This window comes from Dipodomys spectabilis, unplaced genomic scaffold (assembly GCF_019054845.1).
Source record: "Dipodomys spectabilis isolate Male_0828 unplaced genomic scaffold, ASM1905484v1 ptg000145l, whole genome shotgun sequence".
Taxonomy (NCBI): Eukaryota; Metazoa; Chordata; class Mammalia; order Rodentia; family Heteromyidae; genus Dipodomys; species Dipodomys spectabilis.
The window spans coordinates 22,961,324-22,986,880 of NW_024870822.1; the positions used below are offsets into that span (position 1 = coordinate 22,961,324).

Here is a 25,557-nt window from a genome sequence, read left to right on the forward strand (position 1 = left end):
GACTGGGTGCTCCAAATGGGAGCTGATCCTCCTTGATGCCCCGATTCCCTGTGCTGATGTGGGCTCCCCCACTTCTCATACCACAGGAACAAGCTTCTCTTCATTAGGTTTTAAAGGATGAGGGCATTTTACCTCTTCATTTTCAACTGGGTAACTTAAGTGTGTTTAATGACTAACTACTTAAAAGGCTTCTTTCCAACACTCCCTCCCCTGCCTGGGGAAGAATTAGAGATTGAACTCAGGGTCATAAGCTTGTTAGGTAAGTGCTCCACCATCTGAGCTTCGCACCAATTCTTTTTGTTTTGCTTATCAGATAGCAAAGTTAACTTTGCCTCGGCTGACCTAGAATGGTGAATGTCCTGCTTCTGCCACCCAGAAAGGAGGGACCACAGGCAAGTACCACCAGGCGTAGCTAGTTTCTTTTTTCTGGTCCTCCTGAGACTTGAACTCAGAGCCTGGGCACTGTCCCTGAGCCTCTTTGTACTAAAGGCTCACACTCTACTACTTGAGCCACAGCACTACTTTTGGCTTTTTCCGAATAGTTTATTAGAGTTAAGAGTCTCACAGACTTTCTTGCCCGGGCTGGTTTTGAACCATGATACTCAGATCTCAGCCTCCTAAGTAGGCTAGGATTACAGATGTGACCCACCGGGCTCCTGAACTGTGTGATCTTCCTATCTTTGAGGATCTCGTTTTTCCTGAGTAGCTGGAACTACAGACATGCACCACCACACCTACTTCCTAAGTTATTCTTAAATTATTAATGGACAAATTACTGAAAATAAAAGCTCATACTTAGTTTTCTTATATCTGAAAAAAAAAGCTTCCAGAAATCTATGCTTAAGTTTTCTTGTGTCTGAAAAAAAAGGCTTCCAGAAATCTATGAAGAATTACAGAAAATTGAGGAAACAAACCTTTGGCTTAATGCATGTTTTACCAAATATTCATTTTATATATTGAGCAAATATATAAATTGATATTATTAAGCAAAATGACAGGTTATTCGCAAAAGTTGGTAAAAGAATTTTATTAAGTGGCTTTGGGGAAGTTTTTGCATTCTACTAACAGAAAAAGCATTTTCTACATCTTATTCAACCTAGCAAAGTATGTACCTGTGGCTGTACCAGCATTGTTGCATTACACTTTGAAGAACACCTTCTTTTCATATGTGCTTTGGTGCAATTTATACAGGAGACACCTCTTCCTCCAACAAATAAAAATATCTTCAATCTTAACTCAGAGAAGAAAAAAAAAAAAGACTATTAATACCAAGTTCCTGCTTCACTTGGTAAAGTAACTTTGCAAAAACCAACAGTACATCACCAGACACAAAGATAGGCACTGCCAGCTTTCAGCCAAGCCTTTGTAGGAACACCTAGCATCTCAGTTTTTACTGTGGTTTTCACGCAATAGGAATAGTCTCATTTGCACAAGCAATTCAGTTACTGGACTCTAGCACAGGAAATGTCTCTTGGGGCTTAGCAATATACAAACAGATAGAAAAAAAACTGCCTTAAGAAAAATTTCACAATTTTTTGACTAAACATCTCAGAACATCTTTATCACAGCTTTTATATATTAAAAAATTTTTCCTCCAGAGAGGAAACTCCTTTATGAATAAAACCTAGTCACTATCCTCTGATCCTCGTTCCGAGCCTCGATCTGAGGCCTCATTGTTGGATCCCTCTGGTTCCGATTCATTTCCAGAGCCTTGGCCAGAACCCTCATTATCAGAACCCCGCTCCGACTCATGCTCTGACTCGGCGCTCGGAGAGGCCGGGCGAGAATCATTCTCTGAAGCCCCAGATGGGCTTCGCCCTGACTGTGCTGACTGCACAGATTCATTGTCCGACTGCTCGGAGCCGGAGGGCCGTCGCTTTGGGGATGGCTGGTCGCTGTCTGAATCTTCATCTGACCGCTGTCTTCGGGGCCTCCGCGGGCTGCCAGCCTCACTGCCAGACTTGTTCTGGTTGTCATCTGAGTCACTTTCAGATGAGGTGCGTCGCTTTGGCTGCTCCTCCTCCTCATCTGAGTCGCTGTTGCTGTTCCTGGGGTGCCTGGCAGAGACAAGCATGGCTTAGACCTAAGACCCTGTGCTATTAGAAAAGAAGGTTCCTTAAAGTTCTAGACCTTGAGCTGGGTAGTGTGAACAGGCGTTCATAGGGCAAGAGTTGTAGGGTGCTCCTCTATGAATGGAGATTATCTTATGTACACCAGGATTAAAAGTGGAAAAAGGTTAAGGCATTCAGCACCAAGCCAGCATATGAACAGGCCAGGATAACTGGAGCTGGGCCAGGGCAGGCATCTGCATTAGAAAACAATGACACACACTACCACAAAAGGGCAGGGTCACCTCCTTACAGACAACAGCAGAGGTAAAATCCTGGATTTCAGGTGGCTATCAAGACTGGAAGTCCCAAGGCTTTAACTGTTGAAAACTTCCCTATCCTGTGGCCAGCTGGGCCCACAGACCTCTGAAGAAGTGTGAAGTCACTACTGCTGTCCTGAGATTTGCTGTTACACCATAATAAGATTTAATGAAGATGGGGGGCTGGGAAGATGGCTCAGTGGTAGAGCGCTTGCCTTGCATGCTTGAGGCCCTGGGTTCGATTCCTCAGCACCACATAAGCAAAAAGAAAAAACCCGGAAGTGGCTCTGTGGCTCAAGTGGTAGAGCACTAGCCTTGAACTGAAGAGCTGAGGGACAGCAGCGCCGAAGCCCAGAGTTCAGGCCGCACGACCGGACACCCCCCCCCCCAAAAAAAAAAAAAAAAAGATTTAATGAAGATGGGCTAAAAGGGTTCTGCGTATCTTTGTCTTTGTTCCCATAATGTGGAAGAGGAAGAGAAAGGGAAGCTATCTTATGCTGAGAATGGTAGGGGGTGGCCAGGGAGTCTTGACTTCCTCTGGGGGCAAGAACATACCCTTCACTAGAGACTGCTGTTCTCCAGCACATGTACACTGCCAAGCACCTTCTAAGAAAGGCACAATGACCCCTAGGTTCAGTCTAAGTTCAGTCTAGGGAGATGATGTGTCTTACTCCTCACAAGCCAAAATATCCCTACTAACTGAGGAAAGGCTGTGTGTCTGGAAGAGGAAAGCGGACACAAATCCTGTAACCCAGGTCACTGGGAGAGAACATGAAGAGTGGCTGAGAGATGTACTGTCTTCACTCTGAACTTATTATTATAGGCCTGCAATTTCTTTCATCCCAGCAGGCCAAATACACAACACAGAGTTCAACAAACACTAAGGGCTCAAGTAACCTTGGTCTTGACCTCAGACACAGGCCTAGGAACCTAGGCCTCCCACCGGACCTTTCCACCTTCACTTTTTATTTTTATTTATTTTTTGTTGTTGTTATTGTTTTTGGTCGATCCTGAGGCTTGAACTCAGGGCCTGGACATTGTCCCTGAGATTTTTTACTCAAGGCTAGCACTCTACCACTTTGAGCCATAGTGCCACTTCTGGTTTTCTAGTGGCAAATTGGAGGTAAGAATCTCTCAGACTTCTTTTGCCTGGGCTGGTTCTGAACCACAATCCTCCTATCTCAGCCTCACGAGTAGCTAGGATTATGTGCAAGAGCCAACAGTGCCCAGCTTTTATTGTTATCTCTAACCAAGTTTCAAAAGTCTGTTTCCCTTCTAACTACAAGAAAGAGGAAGAAAGTCTGTTTCCCTAGCTACAGATAGGCTGACTAGCAGCCCTTAGGGGAAAAATTCCTACCCTTCATCAGCAATCTTCAGTTTATCTTCATCTGAAGAATCATCACTTGATGATATTATGGCTTTGGATTTTATTTTTCCCTTCATTGAAGGAGGCAGACGTTCTGGCTTGGGCTAAAGAAAGAATATCGAACATGGCAAGATTAGTCAAGACTCTTGCATTAATTAGGACACCTTATATTAAATTGGGTTTTCATGATAATGACAATAAGTAGCCACCAACAGATTGTAAGAACAAGTATAAGAACTATGAGAACTAGAAGCAGCTGTAGAGAGAGAACTCTGTAGAGAGAGAATTATCTAGTCTCTTGTGTACAGATGGCAGGAACACATAACATGTAAACTTACAGCCTTCTTCTTCTCTGATCTTGGTGGACGGCGCTTCTTTGGTTTGGGGCCATTTTCTGTTTCATCATCATCAGATCCCTCTTCACCCTTTGGAGCTCTTAAATAATAATACCAACAGTTTATCAAAGGTTGAAACATAGCTCAGAGTTAAATCACACTCCTACCATGTGTGAGGCCCTGAGTTCAATCCCTAGAAACGCTCCCCCGATTACACACACAAAAATATTTGTCAAGAGCAAGGGGATAAGAAAGAGAAAAGAGGGAGTAAATCTGATCAAAGTAAAATATATGTATATGAATATATGAGATATTACAATAAAACATCTCTGCACAATTAACATTTGCTAATAAACAGAGTGCCCCTCTGAAAAACAGAAGTCTAAGACTACTTTGTCACCACAACAGTCCCTTTGTGCATGGCCACCAACTTCAGCAGCCATACTGTATCCTCCTCTAGAGCACAGGCTATGCTTTTTTTCCTTTTTTTTTTTTTCCTTTTATGCCAGTCCTGGGGCTTGAACTCAGGGCCTGGGTGCTGTTCTTGAGCTATTTGTACAAGGCTGCTCTACCACTTGAGCCACAACTCCATTTCCTGCTTTCTTTTTCTTTCTTTTTTTCTTTTTTTCCTGCTTCTAGTTAACTGGAGATCAGAATCTCGTGAACTTCACTACCCTGGCTGGCTTTGAACCTTAATCCTTAGATCAGTCTCCTAACTAGCTAGGATTACAGGTGTGAGCCACCAGTGTCTGGCAGTCTTTGCCTTACTCTTGCTGCACACGTGACATCTGCTGATTAACTTGTCACTGCTCGGCTCCCTTGCTCATCCATGTTAGAACACTGTGCTTGTGCTTGGAATGACAGATTGTGGGGAAAATCCCAAGCTCCTGACCTCCACATTTTCCCCCTCCTTACTACTACTACTGTCACAGCTCATTTACACATGCTTGGTTTCTCTCCCAAGCACTGGATGCTGAATGGAGGCACCATGCCTGGGGTTACAGACAACTTGAGCTCCTCCATGTGGAGGACAGGCAGGGCCGCCTGGCTTACCACAGAGGACAGTGGGTACGTTGAAAGACTTTGATACAGTCACACTGTAGGCACTCAGCAAGAGCATGAGGCAGGCAGCACACTGCTGTTTCAGGATAAACAGACTCAATAACTTTGCAAACTGCATGTGCAATGAGTGCACACAATGAGTGCAATGAGTATACCTCACATATACTGTCTAAAACATAGGACCCCTTTTTTTTTTTTGGTGACAGTCCTGGGACTTGAACTCAGGGCCTGGGAGTTGTCCCTAACACTTGTTTTGCTCAATACTAGCACACTCTATCCCTGGAGCCACAGCTCCACGTCTAGATTTTTTTTTGGTGGTTATTTGAGTCTCACGGATTTCCCTGCCCAATCTGGCTTTGAACCATAGTCCTTGGATCTCAGCCTCATGAGTAGCTAGGATTATAGGTGTGAGCCATAGGGACCTGACTTGAGATAGGGCAATTTTTTTTTTCCAGTTGTGAAGCCTGAACTCTGGGCCTGGGTGCTGTCCCTCAGCTCTTCAGTTCAAGGCTAACACTCTACCACTTGAGACACAGCACCACTTCCAGCTTTTTCTGCTTATGTGATGCTGAGGAATAGAATCCAGGGCCTCATGCATGCAAGGCAAGTGCTCTACCACTGAGCCACCTTCCCAGCCCCAAGATAGGGCAATTTTTTTTTTTTTTTGTCGGTTGTGGGGCTTGAACTCTGGCCTGGGCGCTGTCCCTCAGCTCTCCAGCTCAAGGCGAGCGCTCTACCACTTGAGCTACAGCACCACTTCCGGTTTTCTGGTGGTTTATTGGAGATAGGAGTCTCACGGTCTTTCCTGCCCGGGCTGGCTTTGAACCACGATCCTCAGATCTCAGCCTCCTGAGTAGCTAGGATTACAGGCGTGAGCCACCAGCGCCCGGCTTGATAGGGCAATTTTTAAGACATAAGAAAGACAACAATCAAGATGTACTATATTCATAAAACTGTTTTGTTGAATGGCAACTCTTTGTACAACTACTTTAAAGATAATAAAAATATATTAAAAAAAAAAGGCAAAGCAGGGCGCTGGTGGCTCACGCCTGTAATCCTAGCTACTCAGGAGGCTGAGATCTGAGGATCGCGGTTCAAAGCCATCCTGGGCAGGAGAGACCATGAAACTCCTATCTCCAATAAACCACCAGAAAACCGGAAGTGGCGCTGTAGCTCAAGTGGTAGAGCGCTCGCCTTGAGCTGAAGAGCTGAGGGACAGCGCCCAGGCCCAGAGTTCAAGCCCCACGACCGACAAAAAAAAAAAAAAGGCAAGGATGACTAACATAGCTCCAAGGAGGAAAGATGTAGAGATGCATGGAAGTAAAGGACGCAGGGGATTGGGAAACCAGTTTCTTTCTGGATTAAGGCAGGAGCTGGGTTACAAAAGCTTCACTTTACCCCTAAATGCAGAATAAAGATCCAGATGTAAAAGGACTTTGGTCCTTTTTTTTTTTTTTGGGTCCGTCTTGGGGCTTGAACTCTGGGTTTGGGCTTGTCCCTCAGCTCTTCAGCTCAAGGCAAGCGCTCTACCGCTTGAGCCACAGCGCCACTTCCAGTTTTCTAGTGGTTTATTGTATATCAGAGTCTCAGACTTTCCTGCCTGGGCTGGCTCTGAACCACGATCCTCAGATCTCAACCTCCTGAGTAGCTAGGATTACAAGCATGAGCCACCAGCACCTGGCACTTTGGTCCTTTTATAAAGTTATTAAAACATTCAAGAACCTACCTTCTCCGCTTCTTCTTCTTCCTCTCCCCACCCTCCTCCTCTTCGCCTTCTTGCTCACTACCGCTGCCCTTCCTTCTTTTCTTCTTTTTTGATACAGGCAGGTCATCATCGGTGTCGTCATTAACAAATTCATCGAATTCACCTCCTTTCTTAGATCGCTACAATGCAAGCAAGAAATAGCTAGTTATTTCCATGCTAGTGTAATACAGCAGGATCACTGCACTGTGTTCTACCTTTCATTTGACAAGCGAAATGCTCTATTAGTCACCTGTCTTAGACTCATGGAAGAGGGTCTTGACTATATCTGGGGTTTGAACTCAGAGCCCTGCGCTTGCTAGGCAGGTGTTCCACCATTTTGAGCCATTCCCCTTCTCCTTCTTGTTTTAGTTATTTTTCTGGTCGGATCTTGAATTTTTGACTGGGGTTGACTTAACTTTTTGCCTAGGTTAGCCTCAAAGTGCAATCTTCTTGACCTTTGTTTCCCAAGTAAGTGGGATTACAGGCATGAGCCACCTTGCCTGGGAAGAATGGTTAAAACTTTGTAAAAATTATTAACTACTTACGAGGTCACTACAAAATAAAAGGCACTTAGCTAATCTAAGAATACTCTCGTAAATACAAGTATCTGACTTAGGATAGGGTTATGGTCAATTTACCCCAAGTTAAAGATGCATTTAATACACATATTGAAGATGGTGGCTTAGTCCCATTAGCATACAGCAGAGGACTTCTGCTCACCCTTGTGAGCCTGTGGCTGGCCAGTGTCACAGGAGAGTATCATGTTATAACCCTAGTTTGGAAGGAGATCTAATCTCCAAATTCTGAATACGTTTTTATTTTCCACCATTGCAAAGTTAAAAAAGAATAACTGCAAACCGAACCACTGTTAAATCAATTACAATATGGCTGCATCATACACTTCATGAGGTGCCCCTGGGGTTCTACCTCAGCACATTCTCCTCCCCCGCACCCTCCCTGGCCCTCACCACAAGCACACACAGAGCCCAGGACTTACATGCTGGATACTACTTTAACAATCTGGTGTTAGAATAGAGTGCAGTTACCAGTGACAGCAGGCGGCCATCTTACCCGTCCACCACCACCTCCTCTCTTCTTCTCTTTTGTTGCTTCCACTTCACCAGTAAACATAAGGATATTTTTAGTCTTTTCCACATACTGGGCCCGTTGTTCCAAAAGTTTCTTTTGCTCTTCTTTTTCTCTCAGACGTTTCTCTTCCTACGGGGGAAAAAGTAGGGAAAATAACCCATGGCCATAATTCCAAGCAGAACTTCTTCCTTAACTTACACATACACGGATACATACAAATGCTGTAAGAGAAGGACATCATGGATACCTGTTCTTTAAGAAGTTTCTGCCTCAGCAGCTCCTTTTCTTGCTCTTGCTTGGCCCGCAACTCCCGCTCTTCTTCATCTTGCTTCCGTGCCCGGGCCACATGGTACTGGGCCTGGCTCAGTAAGTCAGAGCACTGCCTAGAAGCATCACCTCAGTTAGTCTACTTTGTTCAAAACCTTGGCATGTCTGTTTTCCTTATGTATAGTAAAAAATTTAAAGCAGATGATTAACTGCTACCTATGGAATGTTTTAATTAGCAAAATTAACTTGATTGTACATCAACACTCTTAACTGTTACGCTTCTAAACTATAAATGCTCTCCCAAAACACAGCTAAAAATATTCCCCAACATTATCCCTGAATATGACAACACTCATGAATCCTATCTTTGATTCTGGTGACAAGGCTGACATTAGGAAAAACAGAAAGGTAGTTTTCCTTACAATTTAAGTACTTGTGCTAAGTCAATCTTGCCAAATTCCCTGATAGGAGGCGGCCTTGGTATAAGTAAGGGAGTTTCTGAGAGGAATATGAAGAACTGAGCCCTGGTGGCCAGGAACCTCTACCCACCACTGTGATTTTTCAATCCACTCAGTATTATTTTTCTAACAGCATCTTCTGGAGGCAGTGGCTTACCTGGCTTCTGTAGCAGCCAAGGCCAAGTCGAATCTCATTTTATCTCCCACTTTACTCAAGTAACTGAAGTATCTGAAAGGAATGAGGAAACCAAATATTTGAAAGAACGTTCTACTGAAATATTTTCCCTCCCTTCCCGTGTGTGTGTGCGTGTGTGTGTGCGCGCGCGCACCAGTTTATGTGCTTAAACTCAGGGCAAGGGCACTGTTACTGGGCTTTTGTGCTCAAGGCTAGTTCTGTATCCTTTGAACCAAAGCTCTATTTCTAGCTCTTTGGTAGTTAACTGGAGATCAGTCTCATGGGCTTCAAAACCTGTGCTGGCTTTTAACTATGATTCTCAGATCTCAGCATCCTTAGTAGCTAGGTTTACAAGTATGTAAACCTACTTTAGCACTTGCTAAAATAAGACTCTTTAGATTTTTAATCTGTTCTACAAAAATAGCATGAGTAGCTGGGTGCTGGTGGCTCACGCCTATAACCCTGGCTACTCAGGAGGCTGAGATCTGAGGACTGTGGTTCCAAGACAGCCCAGATAGGAAATCCTGTGAGCCTGTTATCTCTAACCACCAAGCAAGCCTTGAGCAAAAAAACCTCAAGGACAGTGACCAGGTCCTGAGTTTAAGCCCCAGGACAAGCATGCACAAAAGCAATTTATATGCTATTTATTATTTGTTTAATGCATAAAGGATACATTAAATGAATATATAATAGAAAAATCATATAATAAATTCACAAATATCTAACTCAAGCAATAAACATTAAGTGTACTAGACATGTCAGCATGGAGGTTGGGTTGCCTTAGGTCAGAAAGCACTTACAATCTCCCACACTAGGCAAGAAATGTAAATATGGTTGGATAAAACCTAAAGAGATGCCAGGTTTTAATTTCACATACACTAAATTACCAACTAAATACTATATGGTTAAATACATTTGGGACTAAGCTCAATCATCTATTAAACAATGTTTAAGTGGTAAATTCTCAATCCTAGCCCAACAAAAACCAACAGCCCATACATAAACAGAAACACTGGTTTGAAAAGTTAAACCAAAATAGGTAGAGTCTAATCATTGTACTTGTGTAAATATTGGGTCATATAATTGTCAAAGCAATGAAAAAGCAAGGACAAGCTTGCACAGCCAGTTTCTAGGAGTCAGTTTACATGATCCAAATCTGGTAGGAGTCTGACTAGCGTGGCGCCACCTGGTGGCAACTGTCTATTTTAGCCTCTACAGTGCTTGAAGGATTCTAATAGTAATTTTTTGAGGAAATGACTTTCTGCATTTTTGAAGACAAACAGTTTTAGAGAAACAAAATAGTTACAATAATTGTTTCTGCAATCGCTTACCTGTGTGCCAGCTCCAGTTCTTTCACAGCATTAAGTACTTCCTTCAGATTACTCTTTTCATCTTTCAGGACAGAGGTAGCTAATCTTTGCAAGACCAAAGCCACGTTAAACATAAGAACTGTATCACTGGGTGCCACATGTCTAGCCTGTAAACAAAGAACAAAGCCAATGACTTGAAAATGATTTTAACTGAGTAAAAGTATTTGTATTTATGTGAACCTGCATACAAGGTAATTTTAAAATGCAATGCAGTGCAGGCATGGATGAGAGTAATAGTCAATTCTTGCTTTTACCTTCAGCAAAGTTTGCTTGCATTCCTGTAACTTGCCACACTTGAAGAGTGCCCGGGCCAAATACAATACCACTTCAGTATTTTGGTGTTTATAGAACTTTCTGAGGCAGTTCTCATACTACAAAAAAAGGAAAAAGTTAATTAAAAATGCAACAGGTATTTTTTAGCAAAATTTTCAGAGTTTAGAAACTTTGTAGAGCTGGGCACTGGTGGCTTACACCTATAATCCTAGCTACTCAGGAAGTGGAGATATAAGGATTGTGGTTCAAAGCCAGTCCAGGCAGGAATATCTGGGAGACTCGTATCTCTAAATAATCACCTAAAAAGCAGAAGTTGAGCTATGGCTCAAAGTGATAAAGCACTAACTTTGAGCAAAAAAGCTCAGGGACGGTGTCCACCAGGCCACGAGTTCAAGCCCCATGACTGACCAAAAAACATATCCAAAACCCTTTGTAGAAAGGGTTTCAGAGAATAATAGGGAAATGATTTTTGAAATTCATCAGAATGCTTTTTACCAATATAAAAATCTTATCAGCGAAAAACCAGACACTTGAGAGAGGTTTTTTTCAACTTGAAATTTAGATTAACAGATTAAGAAAGGGTGAACAAATTAGAAAACCTTTTCCTTCCTAGGCAGGTGCTCTATCACAATCAAACCCTCATCTCTGGAAATCCTCTTTCCAATCTTTAGCAATACTACTTAGGATCCATTGATCATTTATTAGAAGTCATATACTTGGACTGGAGTAGTGACTTAAGTGGTAGTGCAGGGAAAAGAAAAAGCTGAATAAGAATTCAAGGATCTAGGGCTGGGAATGTAGCTTAGTGATAGAGTGCTTGCCTAGCATGCAAGAAACCCTGGGTTCAATTCCTCAGTACCACATAAACAGAAAAAGCTGGAAGTGGAGTTGTGGCTCAAGTGGTAGAGTGCTAGCCTTGAGCAAAAGAAGCTCATGGACAGTGCCCAGGCCACACACACACACACACACACACACACACACACACACACACTCACACACACACTCAATTCCTCAGTATCACATTAACAGAAAAAGCTGGAAGTGGAGTTGTGGCTCAAGTGGTAGAGTGCTAGCCTTGAGCAAAAGAAGCTCATGGACAGTGCCCAGGACACACACACACACACACACACACACACACACACACACACACACACACACACACACACGGCCGAAAGAGGAAAAAAAATCATGCTCTTTATATCTTTTGGATTATACTCTCTATTATCTTAGGATCTATAGAACCTACTGGCAATGCTTAATGAAAAACCTTAACAGTTCCACTTGCTGGCTGGGGAAGAAGAACCTATTAACTAGCTGGGGAAGAACAACCTATTAACTGGTACTAATTTCAATTTGAATATGGAACTTTTTGACCAATACATCTTGTTATGAATAACTAACAAGATGATTTTATAGGACCTAGTTAACACTTTGTATTTATTTAAAGGTAGTATTATTGTTCTGCAGATCAGGAAGGCTTATCTCAAAGAATACAAACTGTGAAGGTTCCAAGTCTCAAAATTCTAAATGTGGGTAATGACCCGAAGGGCCTTATGCATGCAAGGCAAGCACTCTACCACTGAGCCACCTTCCCAGCCCTCGGCTACCTTTTGAAAGATGCCTATTCTTTTTTATTTTGTCGGTCATGGGGCTTGAAATGTGGGTCTGAGCACTGTCCCTCAGCTCTTCAGCTCAAGAGCGCTATATCACTTGAGCCACTGCACCACTTCCAGTTTTCTGGTGGTTCACTGGAGATAAGAGTTTCACGAGCCCAGTTCCAGTGGTTCACACCTGTAATCCTAGCTACTTAGGAGGCTGAGATCTGAGGATCACTGTTCAAAGCCAGCCAGGCCAGGAAAGTCCATGAAACTCTTATCTCCAGTAAACACTGAGAAAACCAGAAGTGGCGCTGTGGCTCAAGCGGTAGAGCACTTGCCTTGAGCTGAAGAGCGCAGGGACAGTGCCCAAGCCCAGAGTTCAAGCCACAACCAACCCTCCTCTCCCCCCCAAAAAAAGTTTCACAGCCTTTCCTGCCCAGACTGGCATTGAACCGCAATCCTCAGATCTCAGCCTCCTGAGTAGCTAGGATTATAGGCATGAGCCACCAGCGCCCGGCAAGAAGCCTATTCTTTCTGACCATAATACAGCCTGAAGAACTCAAGAACCTTTTTATTTTTTTTTATTTTATTTATTTATTTTTTTGGGGTCCGGTCGTGGGGCCTGAACTCTGGGCCTGGGCGCTGTCCCTCAGCTCTTCAGCTCAAGGCTAGCGCTCTACCACTTGAGCCACAGCGCCACTTCCGGCTTTTTTCTTTTTGCTTATGTGGTGCTGAGGAATCGAACCCAGGGCCTCGAGCATGCAAAACAAGCACTCTACCACTGAGCCACCTTCCCAGTCCCAGAATCTTTTTATTTTATTTATTTATTATTTTGTTGGTCATGGGGCTTGAACTCTGGGCCTGGGCACTGTCCCTCAGCTCTTCAGCTCAAGGATAGCGCTTTACCTCTTAGCCACAGCGCCACTTCTGGTTTTCTGAGTGGTTTATTGGAGAGTCTCACGGGCTTTCCTGCCCGGGTTGGCTTTGAACCATAATCCTCAGATCTCAGCCTCCTGAATAGCTAGATTATAGGCGTGAGCCACCTGTGCCCGGCTCCTTTTTATTTTTTAATGTTATAAATGCTGATGCTGACTTTAAGTTCAAGCACTCAACAAATATGATAAGCATAACAAAATTCTGCAGGCACAAAATATCTTAATCTCCATAGTTTTTCTTTTTAAAAACAAATTAAGTGTAGTAGAAGTGGTAGTCCCAGCTATTTGGAAGGTTATGTGAGGGTCACTTGAGCGTAGACATTTGAGATTAGCTTGGGCAAAATAAAAAGACCTTATCTCAAAAATTAAACATTATTTTTTTTTTTTTTTTTTTGGGTCCGGTTGTGGGGCCTGAACTCTGGGCCTGGGCGCTGTCCCTCAGCTCTTCAGCTCAAGGCTAGCACTCTACCAGTTGAGCCACAGCGCCAATTCCGGCTTTTTTCTTTTTGCTTATGTGGTACTAAGGAATCGAACCCAGGGCCTCAGGCATGCAAGGCAAGCACTCTACCACTGAGCCACCTTCCCAGCCTCTAAACATTATTTTAAAAGACTGCTAGATACAATCCTAGTTACTTAGGGGGCTGAGATATGAAGATAGTGATTTAAAGCCAACTTGGGCAGAAAAGTCATGAGGCTTTGTATCTCCAATTACAAAAAATAAAAATAAGAAGAAGTGAGCTATGGCTCAAGTAGTAGAGCATCAGCCTTGAGCAAAAAAGCTCAGGGACATTGCCCAGGCCCTGAGTTCAAACCCCAGGACATTTAGCTTTTCTGAAATTCAGTTGTTTCCTAAACCAACTGAATAAATATTAAGCCCTCCTATTTTTGCAGTACTTACTAGGCATACTGGCATATTTTAGGAATGCTATGGCCAAGTACTTTTTATGCTGTATCCTCCCCAAATTCTATGAGGTTAAGTTGCAATGAGCTCCACTTTATAGACAGTAAACCTGGGTCAAGAGGATGCTCTTGACTCAGGGATGCAGTTACTCACATCTGCCTGGACACCAAAGCCTGGCCTATTTAAGTAATTATAAACCTCTATGGACAAAAAGTATCAACAGAGATGGCATACAAGTCTAGACAGGGCCACCACGGTTAAGAAAATATCTGTTCATCAATGAACATGGTATACAAATATCTTGAGAGGCAAGACTTTACCATTTGCACAGCGCTGATATACTGCTTTTGCTCCACATAGATGTGTGCTAAGTTCAACCAGACATCACTGATATCTGCTGTTGCTTCTCTTACTTGGGCAAATACATCACGTGCTTCACGGAAATATCCTTTGTGGGCCAAAACAGCTCCTGAAGTTATATAAAAAGGCTTACATTTAAGAACTTCCTAACTGCAGCCAGAAAACCAACGCAAAGTCCAATTTGAAAACAACTACATTGATTACATTGGGCAGGAAAGACTGATCAACAAACATTCCTCCAAAAGCATTCATTTCACAAGTCACTGTAGATACCCCAGTCTTATAATCACCTATGCCATTAGCAGCATACAGATTCTTTGCATCATTTCTGAGAACTTGTTTATAGATGGCCAGAGCACGGTCTTGATGACGCTTTTCCTATAAGAAACAAGTGTTATTAAAGAATTCAAACCAGGATGCAGAGTATCAGTTTTATTTCAAAAGACAAAAGGAGACTACCTTTTCTCTGTCTCGGGTAGGCTGATGCAAAGTTTGGAGCCACACATTGCCAAGGGCTAGCATGGAGTAAGTGTCACTCTGTGTGGATGGCTGTTTTAATATCCTCTCAAATTTCTTCTGACCTGGTCCCCATTCTTGTTTAGCCAAATGAAGATTACCAATCAAAGACCAAGCATCTGGATGATCCTAAAACATATGCATAAAGATATTGAGAGAGATTAATTACCTTTACATAACAGCTATAACTGAAGAGTTTACAAGTATATTATAATAGTAGTTTTTTGGGATTTCAGGCCCATCTGAGGTGTATAGAAAGTTTACATATAACATTCAACAAAAGGAATAAAGTAGCTGAGTACACTGGCTCAAGTCTGTAATCTTAGTGGAGTCAGAGCTTGAGAAATTGAGATTTGGACAAAAAAAGTTCAAGAGTTCCATGTCAACCAATAGCTGGGTGTGGTGGTATGCATCTGTCATCCTAATGACACAGGAAACATAAATAGGAGGATCCCAGTCAAGGCTGACCTGGGCATAAATTGAGACTTTATCTTTAAAATGACCCAAACAAAAAGGGTAGGTGGCATGGCTGAAATGGTAGTTGTCTAACTAACAAAAGGCTTGACTACAACCCCTTGTACCACACAACAAAATGAATGGAATAACGTAACAATACCAGTATATTGCCCATCAGCAAGAGCAAATGATGATTTGCAAAACTTTCAGTTGTTTGTATGCACACTTACATGATGGTAGATGTGTATTGAACTCTACTGTAAAATCTATGCTTATTGTGGACCACAGTGAGGGAAATGAAGAAAAAATAAGAGGGAAGGAAATAGAAAAGCCCTATGATTACATGACCAATAAATCGACTACAGTAGACAACCTGTCTGTGGTATCCTCAGATATATAGTTCTACAGAGGAAAATTCATGAATGCTCAGGATGCATAGACTTCAGTACTCTAAAATTGCTCAAATTTACCTACACTATTATGTACAGCTGTAACAAGTTACTGTTATTTACATTAATACTGCACAGCAAAAAAAAAAGATCTTATTTCATTTTTTTTTTTGGAAGAATTGGGGTACTTGAACACAGAGTTCCATACTTTCAAGACGGGCATTATAACATTGGAACCACACTTCTAGTTCCATTTTGTACTCTTTTCTCAAATAATACAGATGCTTGATTCAACTTTCCCATAACACCATCCACTTCCACTAAAGACATGCTGCCTTTCTATAAATCTAAAATTTCCACTTTATACATTACATAGCCTTGCTGCTTGGAAGGATTACCTTAAGTTTTAATTAGCCTTTTGGGCATCATTTGCTTTTTTGGAGGCAGATTCTCACAAAATTAAGGGCAGGGAAAGAGCAGATCATATGATTTAAACCCACTGGTACTAACCAAGAGCTTCTCTTCATCAACTGAGCTATATGATCTGTGTGCAGGAATTCAACATATTTGTTTTTGAAATTTCTTTTTTAGAAAAAAAATTTGTTTTGACCAGACTTGGCCAAAACCTCATATAATAAATCCATGAAAACAAAGGCTTACTGGCCAGGTACTGGTGGCTCGCACCTGTAATCCTATCTACTCAGAAGGCTGAGATCTGAGGATCTTGGCTGGAAAGCAGCCTGGTAAGAAAAGTCCCTGTGAGACTTATCTCCAAGTAGCCACTCAAAAATCAGAAGTGGCATTGTGGCTTAAAGTGGCAGAGCAGTAAACCTGGAGCAAAAGAGCTCAGGAACATCCAGGCCCTGGAGGTCAAGCCCCTGACTGACAAAAAACAAATAAATAAAGGCTTTCTGTATAATCCTTTAGTATCTTTAACAAGTAAATGTAAAAACAAAAACAAACAAATAAACAAAAAAGGAAACAAAGTTACTACCAGAAACATGATGGTCATAAAAAAGAAAAACTGTGGGTCTGGGAAGGTGGCTCAATGGTAGAGTGCTTGCCCTGCATGCATGAGGCCCTGGGTTCGATTCCTCAGCACCACATAAGCAGAAAAAGAAAAAAGCCGGAAGTGGCACTGTGGCTCAAGTGGTAGAGTGCTAGCCTTGAGCTGAAGAGCTGAGGGACAGTGCCCAGGCCCAGAGTTCAGGCCCCATGACCGGACCCAAACAAAAAAAAAAAAAAAGGAAAAACTGATTTTGGAGGGTAAAAGGTGAAAAAAATTATTTCTCAAACCTAACTCTTAACATTACCAACCTGATTAATCTGAAGAGCTTCCTTAAACCAATCTGAAGCCTCATAAAAGTTTCCTTTATCTCTAGCCATGGCTCCTAGGCGCAAATAGCCTGAAAATATACATTTAAAAATAAACATTAAAATAAATATTAGATGGAAGGATTTTAATTTTAAGTTTATGTTTTAGAACCACTGTCCTTTTGTTAATACATCAACATGGAATAGAAAAACCTCACAAAGAAATAGCTACATCAATCTAACAAGTTAAGAGTAATTTTATCACCACATGATCAAGTCTGATGTTTGAAATCTAAGATTCATCTCTTTCACTCCATTCTCAATGCTAAAAACCCAGCTGGGAAGTCCTTAACTCAAGCAATGTTATTTAAAAAGTTTGAGGCAGATGCCATTGGCTCATACCTGTAATCTTACCTACTCAGGAGGCTGCCATCTGAAGATTGAAGTTTGAAGCTAGCCCAGACAGGAAAATCCATGAGACTCTTATCTCCAATTATCCACCAAAAACAGCTAGAAGTGGAGCTGTGGCTCAAGTGATAGAGCACTAACTAGTCTAGTCGAGCAAAAAAGCTCAGTCCTGAGTTCAAGCCCCTGGATTAGCACATACATACACAAAGCTTAAGCTGGTCTGTTTCCAATTTCCATACAACATACACCTATCAGTTACTTTTCTTAAAGCATTACATTCATATGACAAAATAGTAAAAGACCAGACTACTAGGGACCAGTAGTTAGGAAACCCTAGTTCTAACAGTGGCTCGTCTACTTAACCTTCAGTGTAAATTGTTTTCTATAGAAAATGTGTCCTCATGAAATCAATAATGTTGGGGTTGGGAAGATGGCTCAGTGGTATAAGGCTTGTCTTGCATGAACAAGGCCCTGGTTCAATTCCTCAGCACCACATAAGCAGAAAAAGCCAGAAGTGGTGCTGTGGCTCAAGTGGTAGAGCGCTAGCCTTGAGCTGAAGAGCTGAGGGACAGTGCCCAGGCCCAGAGTTCAGGCCCCACAGATCAACAAAAAAAAAAGAAAAAAAAAATCAACAATGGTAAAATAAAAAAAGAAAGAAGCAAAGCATGGATCACTGCTACCTATCAAATCAATTTAAATTCAGTCTGGTAATTAACCAAAATCTTATTTATAAGTGAAAATAAATAAAGCTTATTTACTCTGAATGACTTTTGAATCCATAATGTACATTACAGATGCCAAGTTAATAGCTTTTTTTAAAGTCATTTGTAAGGCTTGAATTCAGGGCCTAGGTGCTCTTTTACTCAAGGTTAGCACTCTACCACCTTGAGCCACAGCTCTACTTCAGGTTTTTGAGTGGGTTAATTGGAGAAAATAGTCTTGTGGGGACTTTTCTGCCTGGGCTGGTTTTGGACCATGATCCTCAGATGTCAGCCTCTTGAGTAGCTATGACTACAGGCATAAGCCAATGGTGCCTGGCTGTTAACAGCTTTTAATATGGACTAGAATCAAAGTATCATGTTTTAAGTTATTTTATTTTTATTAAATTTGTTTTGTTTTGGTGCTAGTACTTGAACTCAGGACTGGACACTGTCCCTGAGCATTTTTCCTCAAGAGTGGTACTCTACCACTTGATCCACAACTCTACTTCTGGCTTTTTACTAATTAGAACTAAAAATCTCATGGATTTTTTTGCCTGGGCTAGCTTTGAACCACAATCCTCTGATCTCAGCCTCTTGAGTAGCTAGGATTATAGGTGTGAGCCACAGGTGCCCAGGTAAGAAAGATTTTCCCCACCTAAGCTTGTGCTGCAATTTTTGCAATTTAGGACTTTTCTAATATGAAAGGTTTAAAATTCTTACAGTCAACGTAATTCGGATGTTCTCTTAGGATATTTTTATATAGTTTCTCAGCTTCATGGAATTCACACATGGCTTCATACAGCCTGGCTAAGTTATATGAGGTGGTGACAGAAATGGCATTGTAATAGTGTTCATCATGCTCAGCCTCGGCCTTTGCACGATCCAGGGAGGCCAAAAAATATTTCTATGAGGAAGAAAAGAAAATTACCTTGTTGAAAGACTTAGTTGATCCCCTAAAAATGTATGCATGCACTTAATCAAGGATGAAATAAAGAAAGATTTCTATTTTCCTACCTTTGCCTCCCCTAGGTTTCCAAGTCTAAAATGAAGGGCACCAACATTATTCAGAATCTCAGGGGGGACATCAGCCTGCACTTTCTCCTGAAGGATTCGTGTTGCTGTTCCATAGGCTGACAGGGCCCCCTGTGTATTTACGGTAGATAGTAAAGGTATGCATGTAAATCATGGAGAAATGTTACCACCAGGCTTATATAAAACTACACATGACAGAAGAAATCATGAGTACAAACCTGTATATCAGTTTGTTCTAAGATTTGTGCCAATTCAATCCAAGCTTCAACATCATCAGGATACTGTTCTGTGACCTTCTTCAAATGGCCCTGGGATAAATGACAACATTAAACTAATAATCTCAAGGTAAAAATGGTGGCCATTATAACCTGCTTAATAAGCCAACTATTTGTTCTCTAAAGTGGAACAAACTCAGCTTCTAGAACTGCTTCCACCAGAGTAACAAGGAAATCAGGGCTGGAGGTCTCCAAGTAACTCATAGGAAACAGGTAAGATCTGAAAAATGTACCTTGGCAATATCACGTTTTTCTTGATCTTCTGAGGCAGCATAGAGAGAGCCAAGAATTTTCATAGTTTCATAATTGTTAGGATAAGCTTTCAAAACTTTCTCAAAACACTGAGATGCATTTTCTTTGTCACCTCGATAAATATACATCTGTCCCAAACCAAAAAATGGGAGCACAAAAGAGGATGAGGCAAACTGTGTGGCTTGATAGTAGTATTGAAAAGCTTGGTCATAATCTTCCTAAAAGATGAAACAAAACAAGACAACAGTATTAAGAAGACCTGAAGCTACAAATAAAGACTAGCTATTTAGAGAACTTATAAAACTGGCTTACCTGAACATGGAATGATCTAGCCAACTGATAACAACTTTCTGCTTGCATAGCCTCCACTTCTGTATTATGGAATGCATGGAGAGCCAGGTGCTGGACTTTACTATAATCCTGAATAATAAAGATCAGGAAATCGATTGCTGTCAGGAGAGTAGCACAGATAGCTGCTTTATCTTAACCACTAATACTTCATTTATCTATAGGGTATATTTCCATCTTCTTCCTAAATGGTTTCCTTTTAGTGTTGTATTATTTATAACCTATCAACAATTGTTGAAGCCTATCAACAATTCATTGTAACTGTCAGAGAAAAGCACTGTGGTTAGTAGCTGTGTAGGTCATTAGCACCACCTCAGTTTACTCATCCACAAATGAGGACAAGATTATTTATTTCATAAATTACTGAGAAGATTAACTTCGTGGAATGTACTTTTAACAATGATTAAAGTGCATAAGCATTAAGTACTTATTAGTAATCATAACAATAACATAATAGCTCTTATTAATGATTGATGTCTGTCAACTTTTGCCTAACTAGGTTAAAATTGTTTCAACTCATTATTTAACTAGTGTAAAGTTCTTTTTTTTTTTTTTATTTTTTTTTATTTTTTGTCGGTCGTGGGGCTTGAACTCTGGGCCTGGGCGCTGTCCCTCAGCTCTTCAGCTCAAGGCGAGCGCTCTACCACTTGAGCTACAGCGCCACTTCCGGTTTTCTGGTGGTTTATTGGAGATAGGAGTCTCACGGTCTCTCCTGCCCGGGCTGGCTTTGAACCGCGATCCTCAGATCTCAGCCTCCTGAGTAGCTAGGATTACAGGCATGAGCCACCAGCGCCCGGCTAGTGTAAAGTTCTTAGTACATTTTGGTTCCTGTTTCAGAATGGCAGATTAAACTTTCGTATTTATTGGATAAAAATTTTGTCAGTGAAATCTTGGGGCTTGAACTCAGGGCCTGGGCTCTGTCCTTGAGCTCTTCAGCCTGAGGCAAGCATTCTACCACTTGAACCACAGAGCCACTTCTGGTTTTCTTGTGGTTAATTGGAGAAGAGTCTCATGGCCTTTCTTGCCCGGGCTGGCTTTGGGCTGGCTTAGAACTTCGATCTTCATAATCTCAAGCCTCCCGAGTAGCTAGGATTATAGGCTTGAGCCACCAGCGCCTCACGCTTATAATTCTAGCTACTCAGGAGGCCGAGATCTTGAGGATCATGGCTCAAAGCCAGCCCAGGCAGGAAAGTCTGTGAGACTCTTATCTCCAATTAATTACCAGAAAACTGGAAGTGATGCTGTGGCTCAGGTGGTAAAGTAATAGCCTTGAGCAAAAAAATCTTAAGAATAGTGCCCAGGATCTGAGTTCAAGCCCCAGGACTACACAAAAAAGACAAAAAAAAATCTATTATGATCAACATGCAAAAATACCATGGCTCCTCACTGCCTACCTAAGTACACGCAAATTGGATGACAGTTTCTACCTTTGGGCCTAATGTGCTACCTATGGTCAGCCTACTACATGCTATGTTCTTATTGCACCAAACTGCTCAAACTGTCTCATTGATCTGTGCTCTTCTTTAAGCTTGGAGATAGTCACTTGACTACTTCCAACCAACCATGCTTCCTCTGTGTAAAACCCCAAGGCATCTTAAACACTCCTTCATTCTCTATTGTAAGTGAAAGGAGATTTTTTAGGCTCATGTTTATGTTTGCTTAGCTGCCTGTGCTCTCTATGAAATGATTCAGAGTGCAGAAACTATTTACAGTGCCACACACAGTACATAAGGTCAATAAATATTAAGTAGGTGAACAAAACATAAATGTATGTACCCCAGATAACTAAAACAAGCTCTAATTTTGAAAAAAAAAAAACCCTGACATTTTCAAATTTCTCTCCAAGTTAAGGAACAAAAGTACTGATATCATTCAGGAAAAAAGAGAGGACTTAAAACAAAAGACTATACCTTTTTGAAGAAAAAGTGATTTGCTAAGTGGTTCAATACCATAGGATTGCTAGGATCAATAGTATAGGCTCTGGAAAGAAGCTGGACACCATTTTTTATAGAATCGGCCTAAAAGAAAACATTGTAATAGAGTAAAAATATGACTTCATTAACACTTTTCCAAAATTTTCTTCGTAGTCTCAACTGTACAACCATGAGTTCAGACATCAAACTTTTGCATTAGTTCATCTTGACCAAATATGACAAATTTCAAATAAATTACCAAATTGTTAAAATTTAATATTCTGTAAAAAATTATAGAAGAGCACCCATTATAAAGAATTCTTGAACTTTGATAATGGATGCATGAAATAAATATATTTTATGTAATAGTCTTAAAAGTAATTTATATGGACTCCTAGGGCAAATTGTAGAAAACATTCTAAAACACTTATTTTTCAACTGCTTTATTGAATTGTATTGACAGTATGCTATGTTAAGAAAGATGGAAACTTGTATCATTTCTCATTGTAATGGGAACTAGAAGCCTCTTGATTTTTTTCTTTTTCTTTTTCTTTTTGGTCATGGGGCTTGAATTCTGGACCTGGATGATATCCCTGAGCTCTTCAGTTCAAGGCTAGCGCTACCACTTGAACCACAGCGCCACTTCTGGTTTTCTTTTTTTTTTTTTGGGTCCAGTAGTGGGGCCGAACTCTGGGCATGGGCACTGTCCCTCGGCTCTTCAGCTCAAGGCTAGTGCTTTACCACTTGAGCCACAGTGCCACTTCTGGCTTTTTTTCTTTTTGCTTATGTGGTGCTGGGGAATCGAACCCAGGGCCTCATGCATGCAAGGCAAGCGCTCTACCACTAAGCCACCTTCCCAGCCCCCCACTTCTTGTTTTCTGGTGGTTAACTGGAGATAACCGTCTCAATGGCCTTTCCTGCCTGGACTGGCTTTGAACTGTTATCCTCAGATCTCAGCCTCCTGAGCAGCTAGGATTAACCACTGATGCCTGGTAAGGCTCTTGATTTTTTTTTTTTTTGTGGCTGTTGTTGGTACTATGTCTTTTTTTTTTTAGGTCCGGTCGTGGGACCTGAACTATGGGCCTGGGCGCTGATCCTCAGCTCTTCAGCTCAAGGCTAGCGCTCTACAACTTGAGCCACAGCACCACTTCTGGCTTTTTTTCTTTTTGCTTATGTGGTGCTGGGGAATCGAACCCAGGGCCTCATGCATGCAAGGCAAGTGCTCTACCACTGAGCCACCTTCCCAGCCCTGGTACTATGTCTTGAACTCAGGACATTATACTATTTTCGTCTGCCTTTTCTGTTTATGGCTGGTGCTCTGCCATTTAAGCCATGCCTCCATTTCAGCTTTTTTGCTGGTTAAGGAGAGATGGAATCTGGTACTTTTTTGTTTAGCCCGGCTTCAAGAGTTGATCCTCAGCCTCTTGACTAGCTAAAATTTCGGGTATAAATCACCAGGAACCCAGTGATTTTTAAGTATCCATATTGCTTGTGTAATGAAATCTCTATTTTAATCCTCAATATTGTTTGTAGAGGGTGTGGGGTGGGAAAGATGTGCTATTTTCCCCCTTTTTTTGTTGTTCAGCTTTTGCTTGAGCTTTATTTACTTTATTAGTCCATGCATCAGATGTCTTCTTGCTGTGGTGGATATTTGTAGGTTATCCAATAGCCATGTCACCCTCTAACATTGCTAACAGAATGGAGTAATTTTAGTAGCCTGTGAGACCTTTTGATTTTTAGGAAGGAAAATCCAGAACATGAATTAAGACTGACTTAAACTAGCCAAGATAATCCATTTCCCTTCTCTGGAAATTGGCCTAAAGGTGAATGTTCTCAACAGGTGACAATGCCACTTTTTGGTAATTATACCTAGGGAGATGCTACTGGTATTTAGTAGGTAGAAGCCAGGGATGCTGGTAAATAACCTAGGACAGGCAGGATAATCACCTACAATAAGCAATTTTCTAGCCAAAACAAAAATATTCTGATCTTGAGAAACACTGGTAACAGTGTTTTGGATGATTTTATTTAAGAAGCACAAGGGTGAGTTTCTTTCTCAGTGTAAGAGAGTTTCTCAGACTAAGTTCTGTGGTCAACTATTAGAGCACTTACCTAATAAGCAGGAGGTCCTGGGTTCAAGCCTAGTACTAATCCTCCTATCCCAATAAAAAGAACAATAGAGCTCCTTTAAGTTGAAATAATAAGATACCTGGAGATATAGCAGCCATCTTGTGACTATTAGATGACAGATATAATGAAGAAAGGCCACATATTAATGAAGGTGGTAATGAAGAGTGGACAGAAAGATATTTTTAAAACCCTGGGTTTGATGAAACTGAGATGCAAAATCTGATACTTTAGACATCTAGTCAATACTATAAAAACTTCTTAGCTTAAGTCACTGGGTGTTTTTTGTTACTTATAAGTAGAAGCATTCCAAACTTATACAGGTCTATACCTTAACTAAGATTCTGAAATTAAAAAAAACTCTATAGACTGAGAGAAAATTCATTTGATAGAAAATACTTTTCCTGAATTGTGAAGTTATTCTACTAGTCTTAATAGTGACTAGTGACTCATTTTGCCACAGAAATATGTTTGCTTTTGGGGTGTTGCTCTAATAACAGGAGTGTTATACATTGTGCAGACAGGTACCATTTTGCCTTTCTATAATCTGAAACTTTGACTTCTAAGACAGATCTGACCCTATGAGTTTCAGATCTGACATTATCAGTCAGAACTAGGTAATTTCCCCCCATATACCTCCTTATTGTTGAGTTCGAGAACAGCCAGTCCAACCAGTGCTCCCACACATTTAGAATTAAGTTCCAGGGCTCTGCTGAAGGCCAGACGAGCCTTCTCCAGTTTGTTAAGTTTCACAAAGCAATGGCCCATTCCTAAACGAACTTCCGCTAAAAAAGAAAAGGTTTCAGATATGAAAATACTAAATAAAAAACATGTTAAAAACATGACTTAATTAGCATTTTCCCAAAGTTTTCTTTCATAATCTCAACTCTACAGTGTACAATCATGAGTTCAGACAACTCTTGCCTTATTTCATCTTCATCAAATATGACAAAGTTGGGCTGGGAATATGGCTTAGTGGTAGAGTGTTTGCCTAGCATGCATTAAGTCCTGGATTTGATCCCTCAGTACCATATAAACAGAAAAAGCTGGAAGTGGTACTATGCCTCAAGTGGTAGAGTGCTAGTCTTGAGCAAAAGAAGCTCAGGAATAGTGCCCAGTCCCTGAGTTCAAACCCCAGGACTGGCCAAAAAAAAAAAAAGAAAAAGAAAAGAAGACAAAGTTCCAGTGAGTTACCAAATTGTGGAATTCAGTTTTTTATTTACAGGCTGCAAACTGTTCTAAATTAACTTTGGTGATACGTCATATACATACACACACATACATATATATGTCACATATATATATATGCACATACATATAAATTAGTAGCTTGCCTATAGTATCATCACAAATGACTTCATATATATTATACACAGACCTCAGCCTCCTGAGTAGCTAGGATTACAGGCGTGAGCCACCGGGGCCTGGCTATTGTATCACTTTAATAATCACTTCAATATTCTTACAGTGTCTTGCCACAATTGACTTCATGAACAACTGCCAAATTCTTGAATTTTAAGCTGAA

General features: G+C 41.2%; 1 protein-coding gene across 2 annotated transcripts in view; it reads right to left on the reverse strand.

Moving 5' to 3' along the window:
- Positions 1-1,012: 1,012 nt before the first annotated feature.
- Ctr9 (CTR9 homolog, Paf1/RNA polymerase II complex component) overlaps positions 1,013-25,557 on the reverse strand; it is a 33,331-nt gene continuing 8,786 nt past the window's right edge. The window contains exons 6-25 of one of the 2 annotated variants that reach the window (XM_042691405.1): positions 24,669-24,817; positions 21,903-22,010; positions 19,957-20,064; positions 19,626-19,862; positions 19,336-19,425; positions 19,100-19,228; positions 18,806-18,989; positions 16,980-17,068; positions 14,761-14,946; positions 14,592-14,679; positions 14,262-14,410; positions 10,489-10,605; positions 10,196-10,341; positions 8,847-8,918; positions 8,212-8,347; positions 7,947-8,093; positions 6,858-7,015; positions 4,073-4,169; positions 3,726-3,838; positions 1,013-2,057 (exon numbers count right to left, since the gene is read on the reverse strand). In XM_042691405.1, coding sequence (XP_042547339.1) covers positions 1,625-2,057; positions 3,726-3,838; positions 4,073-4,169; positions 6,858-7,015; positions 7,947-8,093; positions 8,212-8,347; positions 8,847-8,918; positions 10,196-10,341; positions 10,489-10,605; positions 14,262-14,410; positions 14,592-14,679; positions 14,761-14,946; positions 16,980-17,068; positions 18,806-18,989; positions 19,100-19,228; positions 19,336-19,425; positions 19,626-19,862; positions 19,957-20,064; positions 21,903-22,010; positions 24,669-24,817 — 2,936 coding nt within the window. In that variant the 3' untranslated portion in view covers positions 1,013-1,624. Of the gene's footprint in view, positions 2,058-3,718; positions 3,839-4,072; positions 4,170-6,857; positions 7,016-7,946; positions 8,094-8,211; positions 8,348-8,846; positions 8,919-10,195; positions 10,342-10,488; positions 10,606-14,261; positions 14,411-14,591; positions 14,680-14,760; positions 14,947-16,979; positions 17,069-18,805; positions 18,990-19,099; positions 19,229-19,335; positions 19,426-19,625; positions 19,863-19,956; positions 20,065-21,902; positions 22,011-24,668; positions 24,818-25,557 lie in introns of both variants that reach the window. The other variant, XM_042691406.1, reaches the window with a different exon arrangement.